The sequence below is a fragment of the Dermacentor silvarum genome, chromosome 3 (assembly GCF_013339745.2).
Source record: "Dermacentor silvarum isolate Dsil-2018 chromosome 3, BIME_Dsil_1.4, whole genome shotgun sequence".
Lineage (NCBI taxonomy): Eukaryota > Metazoa > Arthropoda > Arachnida > Ixodida > Ixodidae > Dermacentor > Dermacentor silvarum.
In genome coordinates, this window is record NC_051156.1 from 127,648,080 (window position 1) to 127,668,732 (window position 20,653).

General features: G+C 47.6%; 1 protein-coding gene across 1 annotated transcript in view; it reads left to right on the forward strand.

The window, feature by feature from the left end:
* The first annotated feature begins 1,560 nt into the window (after positions 1 to 1,560).
* Positions 1,561 to 20,653, forward strand: part of LOC119444768 (uncharacterized) — a 37,262-nt gene continuing 18,169 nt past the window's right edge. Inside the window, exons 1-4 of the mRNA XM_037709117.1 lie at positions 1,561 to 1,673; positions 8,116 to 8,342; positions 18,567 to 18,727; positions 18,804 to 18,890. Coding sequence (XP_037565045.1) covers positions 1,561 to 1,673; positions 8,116 to 8,342; positions 18,567 to 18,727; positions 18,804 to 18,890 — 588 coding nt within the window. The remainder of the gene's footprint in view (positions 1,674 to 8,115; positions 8,343 to 18,566; positions 18,728 to 18,803; positions 18,891 to 20,653) is intronic.

A 20,653-nucleotide genomic window follows, 5' to 3' on the forward strand; every position in this document is an offset into this window, starting at 1 on the left:
CAGCAGCAAATGGGGCCCTGGACTGAGGGCTCCACCCTCTGGGACTTGGTTTCAAACATCAAATAAAGTTTTCTACTACTACTACTACTACTACTGTTATATATAATAAACACTTTCGTAGCAGGCGTCACGAACAGGCCAGAACAGAAACATGCTTTATCATCTCTCCATGCAGTGAATAGATGTGTCGGTCGCCCTTGAGTGGTCCCGCTTCACCTGGGCCTCCCACTTATCTCTCTGGTGCGGGTCACACAGAAAGCGGAAGAATTTGGGCTTTTTTCAGGTTGATTCCGCGCTCAGAGGGATGCAACTGCCGGTCCTTGAACTAGCACGCAACCGACAAGCTCTTTGGCGTGCGTAAGCATATTTGGCCAGTTATCTCGCCTCGCAACCTGGCCGCGAAGCAAACACCATGGCCGTCCGCTGCCTTCCCTGAGTCGCCATTGTGGTACATATATAGAAGGACCCCTTCGCCAACCTGGATTGGTCGTTACGCTTACTGTGATGCTGCCTCTCATGGCGTAGGCACTAGGATGCAGCAATGGGAATGTTCTGACGCCATATTTCATTTTGTAAATGAAACACACAGGCTGCCATGTTAATGTTCTCATTTTATATTACGCAACATGAAAAAAACCCTTTTCCAGTTTTAAAATAATATAGCCGGCAAATTTGCACTACCGGTTAGTATTCATTTATTATGTAATTTATGTTTTGCAACATTCCATTTACGTTTTCTACCCTTTTTATCTACTGCCATGGCCTACCCCAGTAGTGGGTTGAGCAATAGCCATAGGCACCAAACCAAACAAAACAAAATGGAGAAACCGTGAGTGAGTACGAACTTTATTTAGGTCCTGACTGACTGAATAAACTTTATTAAAGCCAGCAAGAGGTGGTGGCTGGGCCTAGGCCTCCCACGTGGCCGCCTCGCAGGCTTGCTGGGTCGCCCAGAGTTGGTCGTCGAGGTTGGAGCTACGCAGGGCAGCGTGCCATCTCGACGAGAGGGTCGTGGGGTTAATGTCGGGGTATTGTTGTGTGGAGTCCCAAAGCATGTGTGTAAGTGTGGCTGGCTGTGAGAAGAAAGAATTAATGCGTGGCTGGAGGCCGCGCCAATCTATCCGGTGGCTCCACCCAAGTCGGGGCCGGTAGACAGAGTCCTTCAGCGACGGTCCGGGCCCTCTGGACAGCCTTGAGCTGAGCGATGAACTCTGAGAAACCGTGCTCTCTTTGTTGTTGTTGCCTATCACGTCTGTGGCTCCTACCCATGATGGGGGATTGAACAAAAAATGGGTGGAATATTCCAATTTATTATGAGACATAAATTACCAAATATCTATGGAATTAGCAATGAATAGTGTAGAAATATCTGTTAAACAACAACAACAAGAAAGCCATATTGAATGAGTAATAATTAATTTAAAAGTACGAAAACAAGAAAAGAGTTTAGTACGGCATTCGGTTGGATTCCGTAAGAAATGTTTGGACAGCGGCTGAAGCAGAAGAAGAAGTGCTCTCGTGCGACTAGCAGTGCTGAATCGCCGCAGAGGAACAACGAGAATGCAGGCGGACGTGGAAGGCGAGGAGCGACAGGACGAAAAGGTCGACTTGGAAGGACACATCGCCCAGCAAAGGCGCCGTATCCTGAAAGAACATCGGTTTCCGCCATCCTGGTGAGTTTAGCGGGTCCCTGGGCGTCTCCCGTGATCCCTTACAAGGGCTCATCACACACAAAGAGAAAGAGACAAAACTAAAGAAAATACAGTGAAGGTAACCCGAGTATGGACAGTTGGCTAACCTAGGGCGCTATAACATAAAAAAATGTGGTTGATCCCTCTTATATAGGAATCGGTATAGAACACGAAAGTGAAACGTGTCTTCACAGAAGTAGTGTAATGTTTATTGCACATTGATATATAATGTCTATTGGTGTTTTGTGGCTAAAGCGCCCTTAGGCGTTGATGCACCCACGCTGACGCCTGGTGGCACGTCTCCTCCATCACGACTACCAACGTCGATGACCATGAGCAACCGTCGTGCATATGGAAGCTGCACTACGCTGCACACGCTAGCACAACGCGAAAGACGAAGCACGTAACTGACACACTAATACAACGCGCAAGACAAAGCACGTAACTGAATCGTCACCGAGTCAAATCAGCGCGTACAGCGCGTCGTAATTGCAGCCTCCGCGATCAACTTCAGAAACATTTTCAGAGCTAATTGCGGAGGCCACGCTCCGCTGTGCTGAGTACGGTGAACGCCACCTAGGTGGCGTTGGTAGTGCTTCTTGATGCCAGCGTCCCTTCGAATGCTGGCATCGAGGCGTCGTAGTGCTGAGACCACCGAAGCGTTCACTGTCGGTGCGCGTTAAGGCCGGAATACATGGAGCGAATAACCGGCGTCCGAGCGAAGAACTTCGTCGGGCGGCGAACGTCCGACGGCCGGCGTCAAGAAATTTGCCGTCCGCAGCCGATCTGCCTGTCCAAACATTTTCGTCGGGCGAACGCCGCCGCCGGAAGCGTCTAGCGCGCAGCGGTGGACGACAGCCAATCAGGAGGCACTAGTTCCGGTCGCAATGCATGCTGGTGTTTCGCGCGCGCGCGCCTTTTCGCGTCGTCTGCAATCGCGTTGGTGTTGCCGTGTCTGCATGTCTCTGCACCGATTGAGTAGTTCCTAGTATGATCTCTCAGGAATCGCGTTGTATTTGTACATCCCATATCCGCTGATCTGCGAGGAAACAGACAAGCAGTGCAAGCTCTCTACAACAACCTTCAACAGTAATCTTCTGATCTCAGAGGCCACATGCTGTCGTCATGCCTATCTCCCGACTTCCCCGATAGATGACGTTGGCATCGGATATTTCTTTCGCTAGGCTTAGACGCGTTCGAAACGAGAAGCGATCTCGAAAACTACTCAAGGTTATCCATAATACTCTGTCGTCGAAGCGGCCTGAGACTAAGCGAAAGCCGTTTACGCAGTCATTTGCTTCCAAGTAAGTGAATTCTACAAGGACAACGCCAAATTCAGTTCGAAGCGGGCGGCCGGGACCGCCGCCAACACGGCGGCCAACGCGCGGCGGCGTTCGCCGCATGTATTGCAACACAGCAAACATCCTGCGTCGTGTCGCCGCGTCGTTACTTGACGCGTGAAGTTCGTCGAGAAAGTTCGCTCCATGTATCCCGGGCTTTAGTGTCATAATGCAGTACTTCTCTTTTCTGCTCGTAGGCGGCGGCACCGCCCCGAGCAAGAGCGCGGGTACACGGAGGAGTGTTAGATATATATAAGGCGCGTCTGTGTAGCTCTCTGCGAATGCGTTTGTGGCGCAATGGGTTAAACGCTCGGCGATCTATCGTCGCGGACCGAGAGGTCGTGGGTTCGATTCCCAAATTTTGCATGTTTGTGGAACTTTTTAACACGAAAGTGTTTTATTCCGGGGTCCACCAAGACTTCACTGACGTATTTCCGTCACGGAAATACGTCATAGAACATAATACAAAGAAAGAAACCAGAAGAAAAAGTTCCACAAACATGCAAAATTTGGGAATCGAACCCATGACCTCTCGGTCCGCGACGATAGATCGCCGAGCGTTTAACCCATTGCGCCACAAACGCATTCGCAGAGAGCTACACAGACGCGCCTTATATATCTAACACTCCTCCGTGTACCCGCGCTCTTGCTCGGGGCGGTGCCGCCGCCTACGAGCAGAAAAGAGAAGTACTGCATTATGACACTAAAGCCCGGGATACATGGAGCGAACTTTCTCGACGAACTTCACGCGTCAAGTAACGACGCGGCGACACGACGCAGGATGTTTGCTGTGTTGCAATACATGCGGCGAACGCCGCCGCGCGTTGGCCGCCGTGTTGGCGGCGGTCCCGGCCGCCCGCTTCGAACTGAATTTGGCGTTGTCCTTGTAGAATTCACTTAGTTGGAAGCAAATGACTGCGTAAACGGCTTTCGCTTAGTCTCAGGCCGCTTCGACGACAGAGTATTATGGATAACCTTGAGTAGTTTTCGAGATCGCTTCTCGTTTCGAACGCGTCTAAGCCTAGCGAAAGAAATATCCGATGCCAACGTCATCTATCGGGGAAGTCGGGAGATAGGCATGACGACAGCATGTGGCCTCTGAGATCAGAAGATTTCTGTTGAAGGTTGTTGTAGAGAGCTTGCACTGCTTGTCTGTTTCCTCGCAGATCAGCGGATATGGGATGTACAAATACAACGCGATTCCTGAGAGATCATACTAGGAACTACTCAATCGGTGCAGAGACATGCAGACACGGCAACACCAACGCGATTGCAGACGACGCGAAAAGGCGCGCGCGCGCGAAACACCAGCATGCATTGCGACCGGAACTAGTGCCTCCTGATTGGCTGTCGTCCACCGCTGCGCGCTAGACGCTTCCGGCGGCGGCGTTCGCCCGACGAAAATGTTTGGACAGGCAGATCGGCTGCGGACGGCAAATTTCTTGACGCCGGCCGTCGGACGTTCGCCGCCCGACGAAGTTCTTCGCTCGGACGCCGGTTATTCGCTCCATGTATTCCGGCCTTAACGCGCACCGACAGTGAACGCTTCGGTGGTCTCAGCACTACGACGCCTCGATGCCAGCATTCGAAGGGACGCTGGCATCAAGAAGCACTACCAACGCCACCTAGGTGGCGTTCACCGTACTCAGCACAGCGGAGCGTGGCCTCCGCAATTAGCTCTGAAAATGTTTCTGAAGTTGATCGCGGAGGCTGCAATTACGACGCGCTGTACGCGCTGATTTGACTCGGTGACGATTCAGTTACGTGCTTTGTCTTGCGCGTTGTATTAGTGTGTCAGTTACGTGCTTCGTCTTTCGCGTTGTGCTAGCGTGTGCAGCGTAGTGCAGCTTCCATATGCACGACGGTTGCTCATGGTCATCGACGTTGGTAGTCGTGATGGAGGAGACGTGCCACCAGGCGTCAGCGTGGGTGCATCAACGCCTAAGGGCGCTTTAGCCACAAAACACCAATAGACATTATATATCAATGTGCAATAAACATTACACTACTTCTGTGAAGACACGTTTCACTTTCGTGTTCTATACCGATTCCTATATAAGAGGGATCAACCACATTTTTTCTTCTGGTTTCTTTCTTTGTATTATGTTCTATGACGTATTTCCGTGACGGAAATACGTCAGTGAAGTCTTGGTGGACCCCGGAATAAAACACTTTCGTGTTAAAATAATTGCAAACTGTTTTGATTCCAATTTCTGCAATCCGCTTCCACGATTGGTCATAACATTTTCGGGCCACACGCAGCTTCACCTGTATTTCAAGCGACATCACGAAACCGCGATAGCTCCCCATCTTATATAACGTGTACACACTGGGCCTCTTCGATTATCCGATCCTGACAGTCCCAGACTGCCCGAGACGGTGCTTTCAGCCGATGGGCGTTGCGTATGCAGTCTTTCGGACAGTCCGGGAGTGTCAAAGACGAATAATCAGACGCCCACTGATTATGCATGATTAAACCGCACAAAAGAAAAAGAATCATTCCTGGGTCGACGCCTTTTCACCATTTGTCCTCTGCTATTGGTCCAATGTTTTCTGGCTACGCCCACTTACAGCGCTTGTCTTTCACGCGACGTCACAAAACCGCGAAAACTCCCCACGCCAAAGTGACGTGAAAGCGAAAAAAATTCATTAATATGCCGAACAAAACTGCAATTTTTTCTGAATAGCCAGAGACTGCCTCATTCTGAAAGGCATAGAAGATGGCTGCCCGACGATCGCTAAGGCCCGCACTACTTGCATCTGCTGGTGAGCATGTATTTATTTGCGCATGATAAACCTGTTATCGAGCCCTTTCGTCATACATACGACATCGCTCTGCCAACTGTTCCTTGCTGAGTATCCGTTTTAGCGGCATTCTTATCCTTCCGTTGCACGCCGCCGCGATTTTCGACCAGCCACCGCAAGCTAAGTAAGGCGAAGTAGACCAATCGGAGAAGCTGGAACCACCCTCTTCATGCGGTTATCTATTTTCACTATGCGCCCCATTGAAACCCTGTCCCCTAGAGCGTGCTCCTCGCCTCTTGTCAGCCACTTAGATAAGAAAAACCGCTAAGTGTTGATAATGTTATTGGTTTTGAAAGCGAACAAAGGTGACCTCCTACAAACGAGGAGAGTGATTGGGTTATTCAGAAACGCTGCGGGTCACCGCCCATAGCTTGCGTTGGTGGTTACGTAAATTTGACGTCAGGAGTTTGGAATCAAAACAGTTTGTAATCATTTTACGTTAAAGCGCCCCTATACTGTGTTAGTATAGAACAGTACGGAAAATTATGTAAATTCCAAATAACTAAATGCGATCGGTAAAATTGCCCTCGTACAAGGTCTAATCTCATGCAGTATTTCATTATGCCGCACCTAGGCCCCAAGTTTCATGTCGTACATTGTTTATGAATATGCACAACGCCGTACCCAAGCTACGGCGAAATGCGAACGACAGTTCATGCGAATGCACACTGTGAGACTTTGATGCAGCGATTTCACGAAAATGAAGGCGATGTTTGTCGAGCCAGGAATGGTGTGTACAGGTGTATGCAGAGAAAATTACGACGCAAAAGGCAGTTGTAAGTTTCGAAATAGCCCGATTCATGTGTTTCTGTCCTAACGATAACTGCTTAGCGCGTACATTTTCTCGCAGATGCTATGCGACGTGTTGTATCAGGCTGTTTGGGCAGCATTAGCAGCCTTGGTAAACCAAGGCCGGCAGAGGTTAAGAAACTAAAAAAAAGCAAACCTTCGCTTTTAAAGAAAGAACAACAAACAGCATAAGAAGGTTTTTGCGGCAGATCACTTGTAACAGTCACGTAGTCACGTCACTACATTGCGAGCCTTCACGTATTCTGGCAACCTTGCGTCGCGTGTTGCGCGCGCAGTGGGTCAGTTTTCACAGCCGCGTTTGGTGCGCGTGCACCATCAGTGTAACTCTGCCGTGTACTGTTGTCATAAAACCACATTTATTCTTTTAAGCGCCGTGTCCGCGTTGTCCAGTCCTCACAACATACAGTAGCAAACAGTGTCAGTTGCAGAAAGCAGTGACTGAGTGGCTGTGTTGTACTGCTGCTGAAGAAAAACAGCATGACATTAGCGGCGGCCGTTCGCACAGTGCTAGAGAAGAGCTGTGTGTGCGGAAATTGCTAGAATGTATGTTCACTGCCCTACAAGGCGCAGTTTCATCGCAGCGTCGGCTATACAATGCTTTGTCGTTGACAACTGAAAGCATCGGATAGGGGGAGTCAGAGTAAGGGTTGCTGGTTACTTGCGCAAGAGGGCACGAGAGGGGCCGATATGTGCAGGAACGCACCAACGAGGAATATGCTGCAGAAGGACTTGTGGGCAATTTGATGTTTTTTTAACGACATGTTGTAGCGAGCAGGCACAATTACCAACGAGGAGTCCTCCACCTCCAAATTTTATTGCACGTGTGACTCCTCTGTCCGCGCAACCATCGACATCCTGACAAACGCGTATCGCGTGATCGTGCATCAAACACCCGCCGCTTTAGAGCAACACAGCGTAAACGCTTGCACCTCGATTAGCAGCGGTCCACACAAGTATTCGCAAATGTCCTCTTAGCGCTCCTGGGACGATAGATCTCGCACTCAGCAGCAACTGCTAGGCGTCGCAGTAGCAGTGCGGAGCCAGCGCTCCACGAAACTACAGACAAGAGTGACCATATCTGAACTAGGCACAAAAAATTAAGCATTGCTCGCCAAGCACGTCGTATATACGGGGCGACTCCTGTATATTTATAACACCGGGTTCTTGAATAGAGGATGCTTATTTTTCGTTGTTTCGGGTTTCTGTTTCCTATGTAATGGTACTTCAAATATTCTACATTTGCGTTGCTTCGTTTTGAATTTTTTTATTCCACGCTTTCGGGGGCGGGGAGGAACCCTTCGAGGCCTCCGATGACGTTGACGTTCCTAAAGACGTCTAGTTTTCGGCGGCGGTGGTGGTGTTCACCCCCGCACCCCCTTCTCTGCATCCTACCCAACTTCCCGCACCCCATAATAGGCCACAGAGCTATCTCTTATGAATAACTTCGTTCACTCATTTCCATATTCGAGGCGCGTGGCGTGGCTGGCCACATTCTGCTACGGCTTCACTATCACGCTCGACATCGTGCTTCGCAAGAAGCTGGAGGAGGACTCGCGCTACGGCCACGCCATAGCCGAAGCCGTCGGTGACGTCAAGGAAGTGGGCAGCATCATGGGATTGGTGCTCGCAAGCGTTCTCGTGCAGGCGGCTGGTCGTGCCACGGGACTCTACTACTACGGTGTAGGCGTCATCTTCGGTACGCCTCACGCTTGCTGTGTAACCTACTACACGCTGCATTGTACGACGACCATTTACGTTATTATTTCTCTGCGGGGAAGGGGACTTATGGGCGCTGCTGTTTCGACGTAGCCAACTAGAGTATAGACACCACAATTTTGTCGCTATCTGATACTACCGCGGCACCCTTAAACAGCCGATGCCCGTTTAAAACGACCTCAGCTCAATAGCAATTCCCAGTCACGCAGATTGAGGCTTTTGGTTTTTAAATATGCCTCAATGACCCCATAAAGGAAATTACATAATGAGTGGTAGTAGAAATCCTTCAATGTCGGACGATATTCTAACCTTATTTCACACCATGGGGCTTCAGCTGAACACCTTCTACTACTGAGGCTAGTTGGTATGGCATCCTTCTGTTGACTGCTCTATACTGTTTTACAAAGGACGGAAAAAAAAAACTGACACACACGTGCGCAAACCTTAAACTGTTTATTATTCGCTAGCGCACGACAAATATATACATGAAAGGAGACTGCAAGAGAAGAGAAAAACTATAAAATGAAAGACGAAAAATGACGCTGATCTACGCACATATGATTTCACCATAACAAGTATGGCCGAATCTAACAGGAATTTCAAATCATTTTCTCTCAGCGCAACAAAAGGTGCACTCACGTGGTTTCCTGGTTAACTTTTAGCATGATGATGGAAAAACTTTTACTGAAAATAAGAAAGAAAGCCTTGGGTTACGGGAAGACATGGTCAGGTCTCTACTCCGGAACACCGTTGGCAAAAGCCGCTGCCCGTGCTCTTTCTATGACGGCTCGTTGCTCGTCGAGGCCCGAGTTAGCAGGGCCGCCTCCGAGCCCTCCCACGTTGGCTGATTTATTATGACAATACCGCTATTTTCCTGACAAGCTCATACCGTATGGTATAAGTCTGTCTTATGGCCACAAAATTTGCACTGCGCCGAAAAGACTAGAGCTCTATGGCATGCAGCCTAGATGGATTATTAAATGACGTAGTTTGTAGCCGATCGAGCTGAGACTCTTCGAATTTATTAAGACCCCTAGCGGGCCCCGGCAGTGTCTGCATCACCAGACGCAGATGCTGCAATATCTCTGAGTATGTTGTTAACGGAGAGGGGGAGCCCAAGTCAGCAAAGGTGGGCGTAGAAGGATTGCAGGGAAGAAAAGTTCGGGCTGAAGCATGTACACGTTGATTTCCCACAACCCCCTCGTGACCTGGTACCCATATTAGCTGCTTTCCTGCAGCTCGAGTCTTAGATTGACTAAGAATTTTGCATGCCAGCGGCGTGATTCTACCGCGCCTATATAGTTTCTATAAGCCACCTGCGAATCTGTAATAATGTATTCTGACGCGGAGTGTGTCGCGGCTAGGGCTATCGCCGCTTCCTCCACAGCCGTTGCGAACTGAAAGCCCGTCTACAACACCTATAACCTGCATTTGGTGCACCACTGAGATTGTCGATATCCCCTTTAAAAGGCCTCCAGCCTCCACGAAGAAGGCTCCTTCTGTTCTTGAATAGCACTTGTTCATCATTTTGCTCCTTGCCGCTCTTATAGTTTGATAGTGCTCCGGTGCACGGGAGCGTAATAATTTGTTCCCCCGATCAATATCATGCCATCCAGCCACTTGTTGCGGAAAGCAGATGTTCAAGTCCTCCAAGACGCTGCGGCCCGTCTTGGTTGTGGCCAATTGCATTACCTGGCTTGTGAGATGGACGCTAATCAATTCATCAGCCTTATTGTGTACTCCCAGTTGTAGCAGACGCTCCGTGGATGTTTTCATGGGAAGACCGAGCGCCTTCTTATAAGCCGTTCAAATGATAATTTCTATGTGGTTTAGATCGCTCTTCCTTATCTGAAGGTATGGGGCCACGTACACTATATATATTCTGCAGAGGATAAACGCTTGTACTAGCATAAGGGTGTCCTTTTCTTGCATACCCCTCTTCTTGGTTGTGATCCGAGATATCATACGGATGACTTGCTCACACACCGTTTGAGCTTAGTGATTGCGGCTGCGTTCACTCCCTTGTTGTTAATGAGCAGCCCGAAAATTCGTAGTGTCTCCACCTCGGGAATACGTGCGTCCTGCACCGAGATTTCCAGCGTTGCAGTATCCCCCTTCCGGTGCAACATCAGGAGCTCCGACTTGTCCGGGGAACAGCGTAGTCCGCATTCTGGTGCATAGTTTTCAACTGTGGTGGCAGCCTCCTGGAGGACCCCCTCCATCTGTCCCAAGCTGCCCTCCGTTGTCCATACGGTTATACCGTCCGCGTAAAAGGCGTAACGATTTTCTTTTACGGCATTCAGTTTTTCCGACAGGTGGATGAGGGCCACGTTGAAGAGCAGTGGAGAATGGACTGCTCCCTGACGCATACCCCTGGAGCCCATGAGTATAGGCTCGGACCTCGTGTCACCAAGCCTGAGCTATCTTCCAAGAATTCCTTGATGTAATAAAAGGTACGATTTCGGCAATGAGTATCCTGTAGATTTTCCAGAATCTTGGAGTGTTTCACGCTGTCGAAAGCCCCCTTAAGATCCAGCGCCAGCATGGTCTTACTGCTGCTCTTGCGCGGGGAATCGATCACTTCTATCTTCAACTGTAGTAATACGTCCTAGGTTGACAAGTGTGCCCCAAACCCGAACATCGTGCGAGGCAGAAGGTCTTGATCTTCTAGATATGCCGATAAGCGCATTTGCACCACCTTCTTCACAAGATTCCTTGCGCACGATGTAAGCGAGATTGGCCTCAGATTTGTCAGACATCATCAGCCTCAAATCTTGTTCTTTTAGCCACGTGCACTGACACATGGCTTGGCCTCAAGTATTATCACCCTCATGTTTAGCTCCTTTGCTCCTTCGTAATCAACTTCAAGGCGCTTGTGCAAGCTCCTGCGTGCTGAAGCTTGGAGGCAAGTACGAAATTCCCGGCTTTATATCTGGGCAGTATGGGCAACGGCGTTGCCAGAAAACGCCGTACAGTATATGTGCTGGCACTTTGAGACATTTGCGGACGCGAGGAGCGAGGGCACGTGGAACGTGATGTTTTAAACTTTACCAAGGAGAGAAAGGAAAGAACTGAACAACCAAATGGTGAACTTAACTAGTGTGAATGTTCCGGAATTTGTGCGCGCGGTTTGAGACAAGGGGTCTTAGTTTGCAGTCCAACCGCAACCCAAGCCTGCAGAACGGATGGAACTCGTATACAACATTGCAAACAGGGTGCCAGATAACCGGAAGGAAGCTTGCATCTCGGAAGGCATTACGTGCGTAAAGAATGACACGGCTAAGAAAATAATAAATCACATCGCATCAGCTGTTAAACTTCTAAGATAACAAAACCTGAGACTGATGATGTCTGGCAAAACCGGCACATTTGTTATATTTGATGATGCAGAATACAAAAGCAAAGCTGAAAAAGCAATGAATAAAAATTTTCAATGTGTATTCCACCCTGAGCCTTGTAGCAGCGAAGACAAAAGCTGTGAGGCAATGTGAAGAAGCAGGGTTGGAAAAATTTGCCAAAGAAATTAAAACCACTGACAAAGCTGGCATATTTGTCATATTTGATGATGCAGAATGCAAAAGCAAAGCTCAAGAAGCAACAAATAAAAATTGGCAAGATGAATTCCACCCTGACCAAAAAAGACTTGTAGCAACGAAGAAAGAAGCTGTGAGGCATTGTGAAGAAGCAGGGTTGGAAAAATTTACCAAGGAAATGAAAACCACTACAAAGCTAACACTAAATCAATTCTTCGTGAAGACTTATAAGGCAAGAAACCCTTTTCGTGCGATCGTTGAAGATAGGAGCACATGACAACGTGTTTTGGCAACAATTCTGAAGCAGCAACTGTCCGTGTTATTATTTGGATGACCCCTTCCACGTGCGCAACTCGGAAGAAGTTGTCGACTTCATCAGTATAGCACAGCGAGTTAAGTGCCTTTCCATAGTTGCAAAGGAACTTTTTTACAATGTCCCACAATAAGCAGCTTTGCAAGCTGTTGAAGAATGCATTGATACCTACGGGGCAGTGCAGTTCCAAAATCATAGTGGAATGAGTGTTGATTCCTTTTTGAATATATTGAGGATATACCTCGACTCGCTGTTCGTTTTGTTTCAAGGACAAGCGTTTTTGCAGAATGCCGGGATCTGTATAGGGTCATGATTAGCTCCAGTACTTTGTGACATAATCCTAGCTAAGGGGGACAGGATTAATTATACACAAAAAGCTACAAACCCTTGGAGCTGTAAGGTGCTTCCGTTACGTCGATGATTTTCTTTGTTTTCCATATGACCAGTGCGCACGTACTAGGGAAACAAAGTGTGGAAATGTTCAGACAGGCCTACCATAGGCTGGAGGTTTCGGTGGAAACTCTTGATAAAGATTGCTTCCAATTCTTTGACTTGAACTTGACACTCTCTGCAACTGACACTTGTTGGGAGTACAACGCGGGGAGTGAAAAAAATCTGCTCCCTTACAATTCAGGCTATTCTAAGCTAATAAAAAGAGCAACTGCCACCTCGAGCATGAACCAAGCCATCAGAAAATCATGTGATCATAGGATCAACGATAGTATTCAGCGGCAGGTTACGAAGCTTAGAAGTAGTGGTTATCCTATCACACTTATAACGTTCATCGCCGAAAAAGTGTTGAGAGGTTTAAGTAACAAACAGAAAGCAGCTACAAAGGACGGCGGACATAAGAAGCTAACTGCGATACCTTATAGGCATAAAATTTCACATGACGTCAAAAGATTGGCGAAATGCACGGCGTGAGAGTGTTTTTTTTTTCGCTTTTCTAAAAAATGAGAGGCCAGTGTAAAAAAAAGTAAATAACGACGTAAACAAATCAACCAAAAACAAATGAGAAATAAACCTCGTAGACAGATTTTTGGATTGTGCAGACAACCTTGTCAGCAAGATACATTTCTCGTGCGGCACATCATACATAGAGCAGACTGGCCGCTGTATTAATATTAGGTTAAGAGAGCACAGGTATGCGACAGAAATGCTCCAATCACCAGGACACTTGGCGACACACTACACACGACACGGCTGGAAGCCTATCTTCAAGAAAACCAAGGCTTTGGCACGCTGCAGCTTTAAACAAGCATGTCAAATCTTAGAAGCCTATTTCATGCTAAAAATCAACAAGACAAACACGTGAGCACACCTTCTGTGGCGCTGGGAGAAAAAGATTTTAAATTCATAAGTGAATCTTAGATTAAGCAATACGTGTCATTGTGAAATGAGATGTGCCAAGATTAGCTTCATTTTTCGCCTTTCATTTCATGGGTTTTCTCTTCTCTTGCCGTCACCATTCATGTAATATTTTACGTGCGCTAACGAATACTAAATAGCTGAAAATTTGCGGACATGTGTGTCAGACCTTTTATTTTTCGTCCTTTGCAAAACAGTAGCGCCGTCAACAGAGCGATCCTTCTACTACTAATTTATTTGTCGGGAAAATTGACACCCTGTCAATCCTATGGGTTTTTATCTTTAACCCGACAAAGTTGGTGCTGTCCTGATATTTGTAGTACTTTTTCCACGATATCCGAATTTTTGCCGGCCTCAGTTCATATTTTGGGGGGATTTGTGAAACATGTGACCGTAGCATGCCACCATACAAGCTTGCTCAAAACATAAGTTCACTTTCCTGCGGCCTTCTTCAAGCTTCTACCGTTTGGCCGTTCATTAGCCTCCTGAAATAAGTGTCCATTCTAGCCGATTTTGACGACTACGCGGTCACGAAAGTCCGTCATGACGCAACGGCCATGGGATTGAAGCTATTTAAGGTAAACTTTATCGTGGACACGACTGATGTTTTTTCTGACTTCGAATGAAACTATTTCAAAATGAGCGCGATTGTCAAGATCATAAATTAGCGCACTCCTAAACTTGTCTTTATATCGTGGCCTGCAATCCCTTGTCGGCATATATCATCACGACTTTTGCGGAATTTCATCATTGAGAGACTCAACTGCCCAGCTGGACTGCTCGGTTTTCTGCCTTCAAAAATTACCTTACACTGTTGCTAAGACGCCGTTTGTCCTCATACTCATACTACACTCATACTCATACTACACTCTTACAAATCTATTTTTTTTTCAGCCTGTTGATTTGTTGTGTCCTCCACATCTACGTTCTGAAGTTTATTCTTTTTTGCTACACTGTACTATTAAGTGAAGTTGTTCTCAAATTCTATTCATTAAACACTGTCGTACTCTTGCTATCATTGTCGTATGTCATGTATATAGTGTACTCGGGCGTCTCCAAGTGAAATGTTAGCACTTCTTGCCTGAGCACGCCCAAATCGTCATGCCAATAAACATAACTTGAACTCATTTTCTCAGAATCAGTGAGGAATAAAAAGTTGACGTCATACTCAACACAATGAACAAGGGCCGTAGTCCTTAATCTGCTCAAGCCTCTATTCACAAATTTTTCTATTCTTCAGAGTTTGATCTTGTACCATAGAAATATCCTCCTGGTGTGTCTCATCCGCTAGTTGTTATCCTTGAGCACCTAAGATAAACCGTCGTAGCGCAATTTGATGACATCCTGGTGGCAGGTGACCATGGCATATCAGCACGTGTCACCACGCTCATTCTTTTTTTTCCTTGGTATATATACGGCTCTGGGCGTCGTTACGTCTCCAAATGCGAACTCTGATATAGCTTGAAAAAAGCCGACCAGCTAATCTGCCTTTCTTCTTAAGTTTCTTGAGATGCCCAGCTAATCTGCCTTTCTTCTTAAGTTTCTTGAGATGCCATACGAGCCCTTTCATTGAGTTATTTTACCGCTCACTCTGCCCTTTCCCTCTGTTCATTTTCCCAAATTGCATGTCCATTGGTGTGGCTTTCGAACACGCCTAACAGTACGCTAATACTCAAACCTTCCGGGACGCCTGCGCTACTGGTGCCGACCGATTTCTTTTACACGAAGTCGGTATTCAATATGGCGATCGTCGAACACTTATCGCAGACTGAACTCACCTCTTTCTCTCCAATGTCATCACTTACTCTACTCGCACGTTCTAGACACAACACAAATACGCAACGCCCCTAATGCAGTCTCAAACGCACACTATCCGACATGCTGTCGATGCACATTTCTGCTGATCACCAGCTATAGGTACGTGATCCTGAATTTGATGAAATCGCGTGTCAGCAATTTCCTCGCCCTACCGCACTGTTAGCCTTCACGTTTATTTTTGCCAACGGGGCCGTATTGCGTGGCCTCTGAATATACTTTCGGCTTAAGATGCGACCGATAAATAACCTCGACGTGGTGTCGTACTGGCTGATCACACAAGAGAATTCGCTCGTGCCCACTCCTTATCAGGAGCACCAAAGATCTTTATGCAATAGCCGCACGTGGACCGACCACCCGTTGCCAGATCCGCGTGTGATTGTCAGTTGCCCTCGTTGCACCCAGCACCTACATCGATGTTGCGAGCCTGGGGCCTTATTAATGTACTTTACCCTCGATCCAACCAAGGCAGTGCATGATTTATTTGTCCTTTTGTTGCTTAGCACTTCTCAGTCGCCGACATCTACGCTCTAACATATTGCAACAAATAGGCAGAAATCCACCTTTCAAACTCATAGACTGATATGCACTTAGGACCCAGTAACACATTCGTTATTCCGTGTGTGTATGCTTTTTCACCACGGCAAATCACTTGAGTAGAACTTTGCCGGATGTTTTATTTGTGCGTCATTATTCCAGAAGCCTCTCTTTCGAGTATACTGAATACGTTTTTGAGTATAGCGAAGCAACCTAATGTAGAGCTCATCCACAATAACCATATAATTATACTACAAAAATGTATATTGAAATATGATTTTAAATGATATCATTATTGGCCGAGCGAAGCGTTGATTTTAGTACGGCGGCTTAAGATGCGACCGCTAAATAACCTCGAGGTGGTGTCGTACTGGCTGATCACACAAGAGAATTCGCTCGTGCCCTCTCCTTATCAGGAGTGCTCTACCTAAAGGCACCATCATTAGCTCAAATTTGTTGCCTTATATACAGCATGCCCGAAATGCACAAAATTGCAGTACGTTGTGTCGCAGCTTCAACGCCAGTGTCTCCTGTATAACATTTGCAATGTTGCTGTTTAGTGAATTCCTTCTTCACCACACCAAGAACTGGGAAACGTGGTGGACATGGAATATATAGCGCAGACTAAGTGCGAACTGAGTGTAAAATACATTGTGCAGGGAATCTTGCTGGACTTCCTGCACGCTGCAAGGTTGCATTCGCATTTATTAATTTGGGGGTTGTTGCAAACGTGAACCCAGTACTGTGGAAGTAGTGTCGGCCCAGCGGTCTTGAGCTTGACTAGCAGGTAGGGGCACAGCCAGAGACTCGAGACAATCTACGTAACGAATAACGCGTAACGTTTGATAAGGGTGGTACGGAGCGGTCAGCTCTGAATATTCGTGCCAGCGAGACACACAAGTGCTCTAACTTATGCTGAACACTGAAGTTCGTTGGTGAGGCGTCTTATGGAGTGTCTTAGGAACGCCAGCGCTCCAGAGTAGGATGAAGCGAACGCTGCCCGCGCTTGCGGCCGCCGCTCGTCAATTCAAGGGATTTTCTAACCGCTACTGGCGTAGCATAGGGAAAGGCACTGACCTGCAAACACGTAAACCCAGATATCGCCGGCGGCCGTTGTTGCCGTTGCGGCTTCTTAGGTGCTTTTTCAACGAATGCGGCTGGCTCGGAGTATTTGAAACGTTCGGGCATTCGCCATGGCTTCGGTGGCGGGACACAAATTATTCATCACACAGGCCAGTCGTAACAGGTGCATGCTGTTGCGAGACAGCACATAGACAACAATATGCTGGAGATTCCCGCATCCCCTGCATTTTGTATGAGTATCAAAACCAACCGAGAAGCTCTGGTCTTTATTGCCATCATGGAGATTAAGCGGTGGTATTGTCAAGGAAAAGCAATTACTCGGGGTGTCACTATCGCCGAAGCCCGGTTAAGCATGCAGGCGAGGCGAAAATGACCTGCAGTAATGGCTAAATCACAACATTCTGCTCCCCAACATCCCGGAAGCCAATTTAGACTACCGCATAGAATACGAGAAAGGGGGTGCTTCTTGTATTTGTAAGCCTTGAAGTTATCGCTATTTCTATAAAGACGTTCTCCCTACTACTTGTTCCGGAGCCCTTGCTAAATACTCTTCATTGATTTGGGTTAGCTTGTAAAGGGTCCAAGTCGCGCTTACCTTGTGTCATGTACAAAAGACTTATGTGCGCGTGTCTGGTGCGGCGGACGACCAGTGACCATAAAAGAAGAAAAAGAATGACGGGATTCGGCACGAGCTCGCTTGACGCGGCACCTCGGCCACAACAACAACAATCTCGGCCAACAGCGAATCACGAAGATACACGGGTGCTGGAAGAGGGAGCAAGACAGAAGAAGGAAGGCGGCGTTCGAAAAGAGAAAACGCCGGTGCGCGGAGTGGACGAAGCGAGGTTGTCGGTCTCCGGGTCCGATCCTCAAGACTTCAAGAGCACCGGGCGGAGAAGCGAGGCTGTCAGACTGTAGGTCCGAGTCTGAAAGCGCCGGGCGGAGAAGCGAAGCTGTCATGCTGCGGGCCCGCGTTTCATGACTTCAGCGACGATCCGGCCTCTGTCCTACCTCCAGCCTTTGGTGTTCGTGGGTCCTGCAGTAACATGGTGCTGAAGGCAAGCCCTCCTGCGACTCCTTGTCCTTGCTGCGGACGATCGTCAAGACGCAAGTAGTGTCTTATCGTCTTATCCTCACGCGACCAACGCCCTGCAACTGACTGGCCATCGTAACGCCGCCTCGTTCAGCCGCACCAACGCATGCCAAGTAATTGTGACCGGTCACGAACTTTACCGTTATATATAATTATTTAGTGTGTGAGAACATTTGGAAGTGCATGAACATTTCTATTAGTCATAATATCTTGGTTAGCTAGTATGTGTGCGTGACAGTTTGTGTTAATTATATGTTCATGTTATGTTATTAATCGGCTTCGTTGTTCCTTTTCCCCACTGCGAATTAGTCTCATTGGTGGCCACAATAATTCGAACCATGCAAGTGCAAATACACTCCCGGGTAAATATCCCCTCGTTGACTTAGGAAGACCAAATCATCACACGTTGAAAGAGCTGTCCTCATTGGTCTACTACTTCGACGGTATGCCCCTTGGACACAGGTACATTGGCGACCGTGCTGTCAACACTGCTGCCCGCGCTGCCGACGGGATTCCTGATCTGCGTGTTCCAGGCCGTGTCGGGCGTGTTCATCGCCGTGGGCAACCTGAGCGCACACGTCTACCTGACCGAGGTGGCGCCCGACGACGACCGGGGCGCTGTGGTGGGCATCCAGCACTGCTGCTACCTGCTCGGCCGCCTTGGCCGCCGTCGTTTTCCCGCACGCGCTGCCCTGGCAGTGGCTGGCCGTCCTCTCCCTGGCGCCATACGTGCTCTTCGTATTCCTCATGAGCTGGGTGGTCGAGTCCCCGCGTTGGTTGCTGCAGGTCAGTGGGCTATTACTGACGCAATGTTCAGACCGCGCAAGGGTATGCTAAAGTCTACCCCATTTTTACTCGCCTAATGCTCGCACACCCCACATTACCCTACAAAAAAATGACATTGTTTTAGCCGCTCATGACCATCGCAGCCTCGAAAATTTGTGCACCGACAATCATTTGCTTGTTCCGGAGTCGGTTTTAACACCCACTCTGAACAAGTGGGGCCAGCGTCAGTGTATATAAACATATAATGACTCTAGCATCAGCTACTGTCTGCCATATAAAGGGCCTTTGCACTTTGTTCTTGTGTGGAATCTTTGTTCTCATTACTGTAAAATTGGGAGATCGCTTAAGCTTCGCTTTCAAGAGTGGAAGGCGATAGCATTCAAAGGTCCCTGACTGCTACTCATGGTTGCCGACGACTCCAGCTTATGCAACCTTAGTGGTTACTGGCAAACACTGGCGGCGAACGCCATGCACGTAGGCGATCTTTCTGGTGGAAACGCGGCCTCCTGCGTGGGCCGATCCCGGAGATGGTGCGCAACCACACCAAATAAATAACATCATTTTCAGGCTTCCGTATTTGTTTTGCACTTTTAATATTTCAGTCTGAGAAGATTTAACATAAAAGGCATGCGTTGTTGGTGTTTTGTTTCATGACATTTATTTGTGGATTGTCACTCTCAAAATTGCGAGGAATAGCTTCGCCAAGAATGCAAGACAAGGTATGAGCAACATTAATGATAGAATGGTGTGGCAAACCTAAACGTGGTCGGGGATGATATTCTCGGCCGCGGGCGCCAATGTCGACGCCGACGCCGGATTTTCTGCGACATGAGGCCCTAAACGCTATCGCGTTAATACAGTTACTGTTGTACAGAACATTAGTGTAATACTATTACTGTAATAGAGCAAAGGGATCCATGATAACTAGTGACTACACCCGTAGCAACTCTTGGTTATCACTATTGAATCCCTGTTTAAACGAGTTTTTATTTGACATCCGTGATCCTATGCTGCATAAAGGTACATGAATACCCGATAGAGTGCATCATAAGTGATCCCTAATCGATTCAGTGTTATCGTTTAATAAGGATACCAAGATGCTGCATTTTATGAATGTTTGATTGATACCAATGACGACATGCACGAATCAAAGCTACTAGTGTCATTCTGAAAATAGTGATTCACGATCACTAGGGACTCAATCCCAGCATCTATGAGTGATCATAATTGAATCGTCGTTTAAATGAATTTTAATTTGATATCCACCCCACTATGTGGCGTGAAAGTAGAAGAGCACCAAACCGAGCACATTACTAGTGATCACTAATGACTCAACGTTATCATTTGGCAATGATAACAAAAAAGCTCGTTTTATCACAGTTTGATTGATACCAATGACGACATGCAGGAATAAAAGCTGCAACTCTCAGAGGAAATATGCGACTCAAAATCACCATTGATTTAAGTAAATCACTTCCTAATCGGCGTGGTTGAATCGCTCATTTTATTACATTTCATTGGATGCCTTTCACGTTATGTTGTTTAAAGCAGCGACAACACTGAAGTGAGCATAGTAACTAGCGCTCACTAGTGACTAGGCCCGATCAGTTAGGTCTACCATGCAGTTAATTGCTAATTTCATTGGAATTTGCATGGTCCCAAATGAAGAAGTATTCCACTGAAGGCTGCTGAAAGCGGCCGTAGCAAAAGTGATCCACATTCATTAGAGACCAAGGCCTTGTCATTACCATTTAGTCACTTAT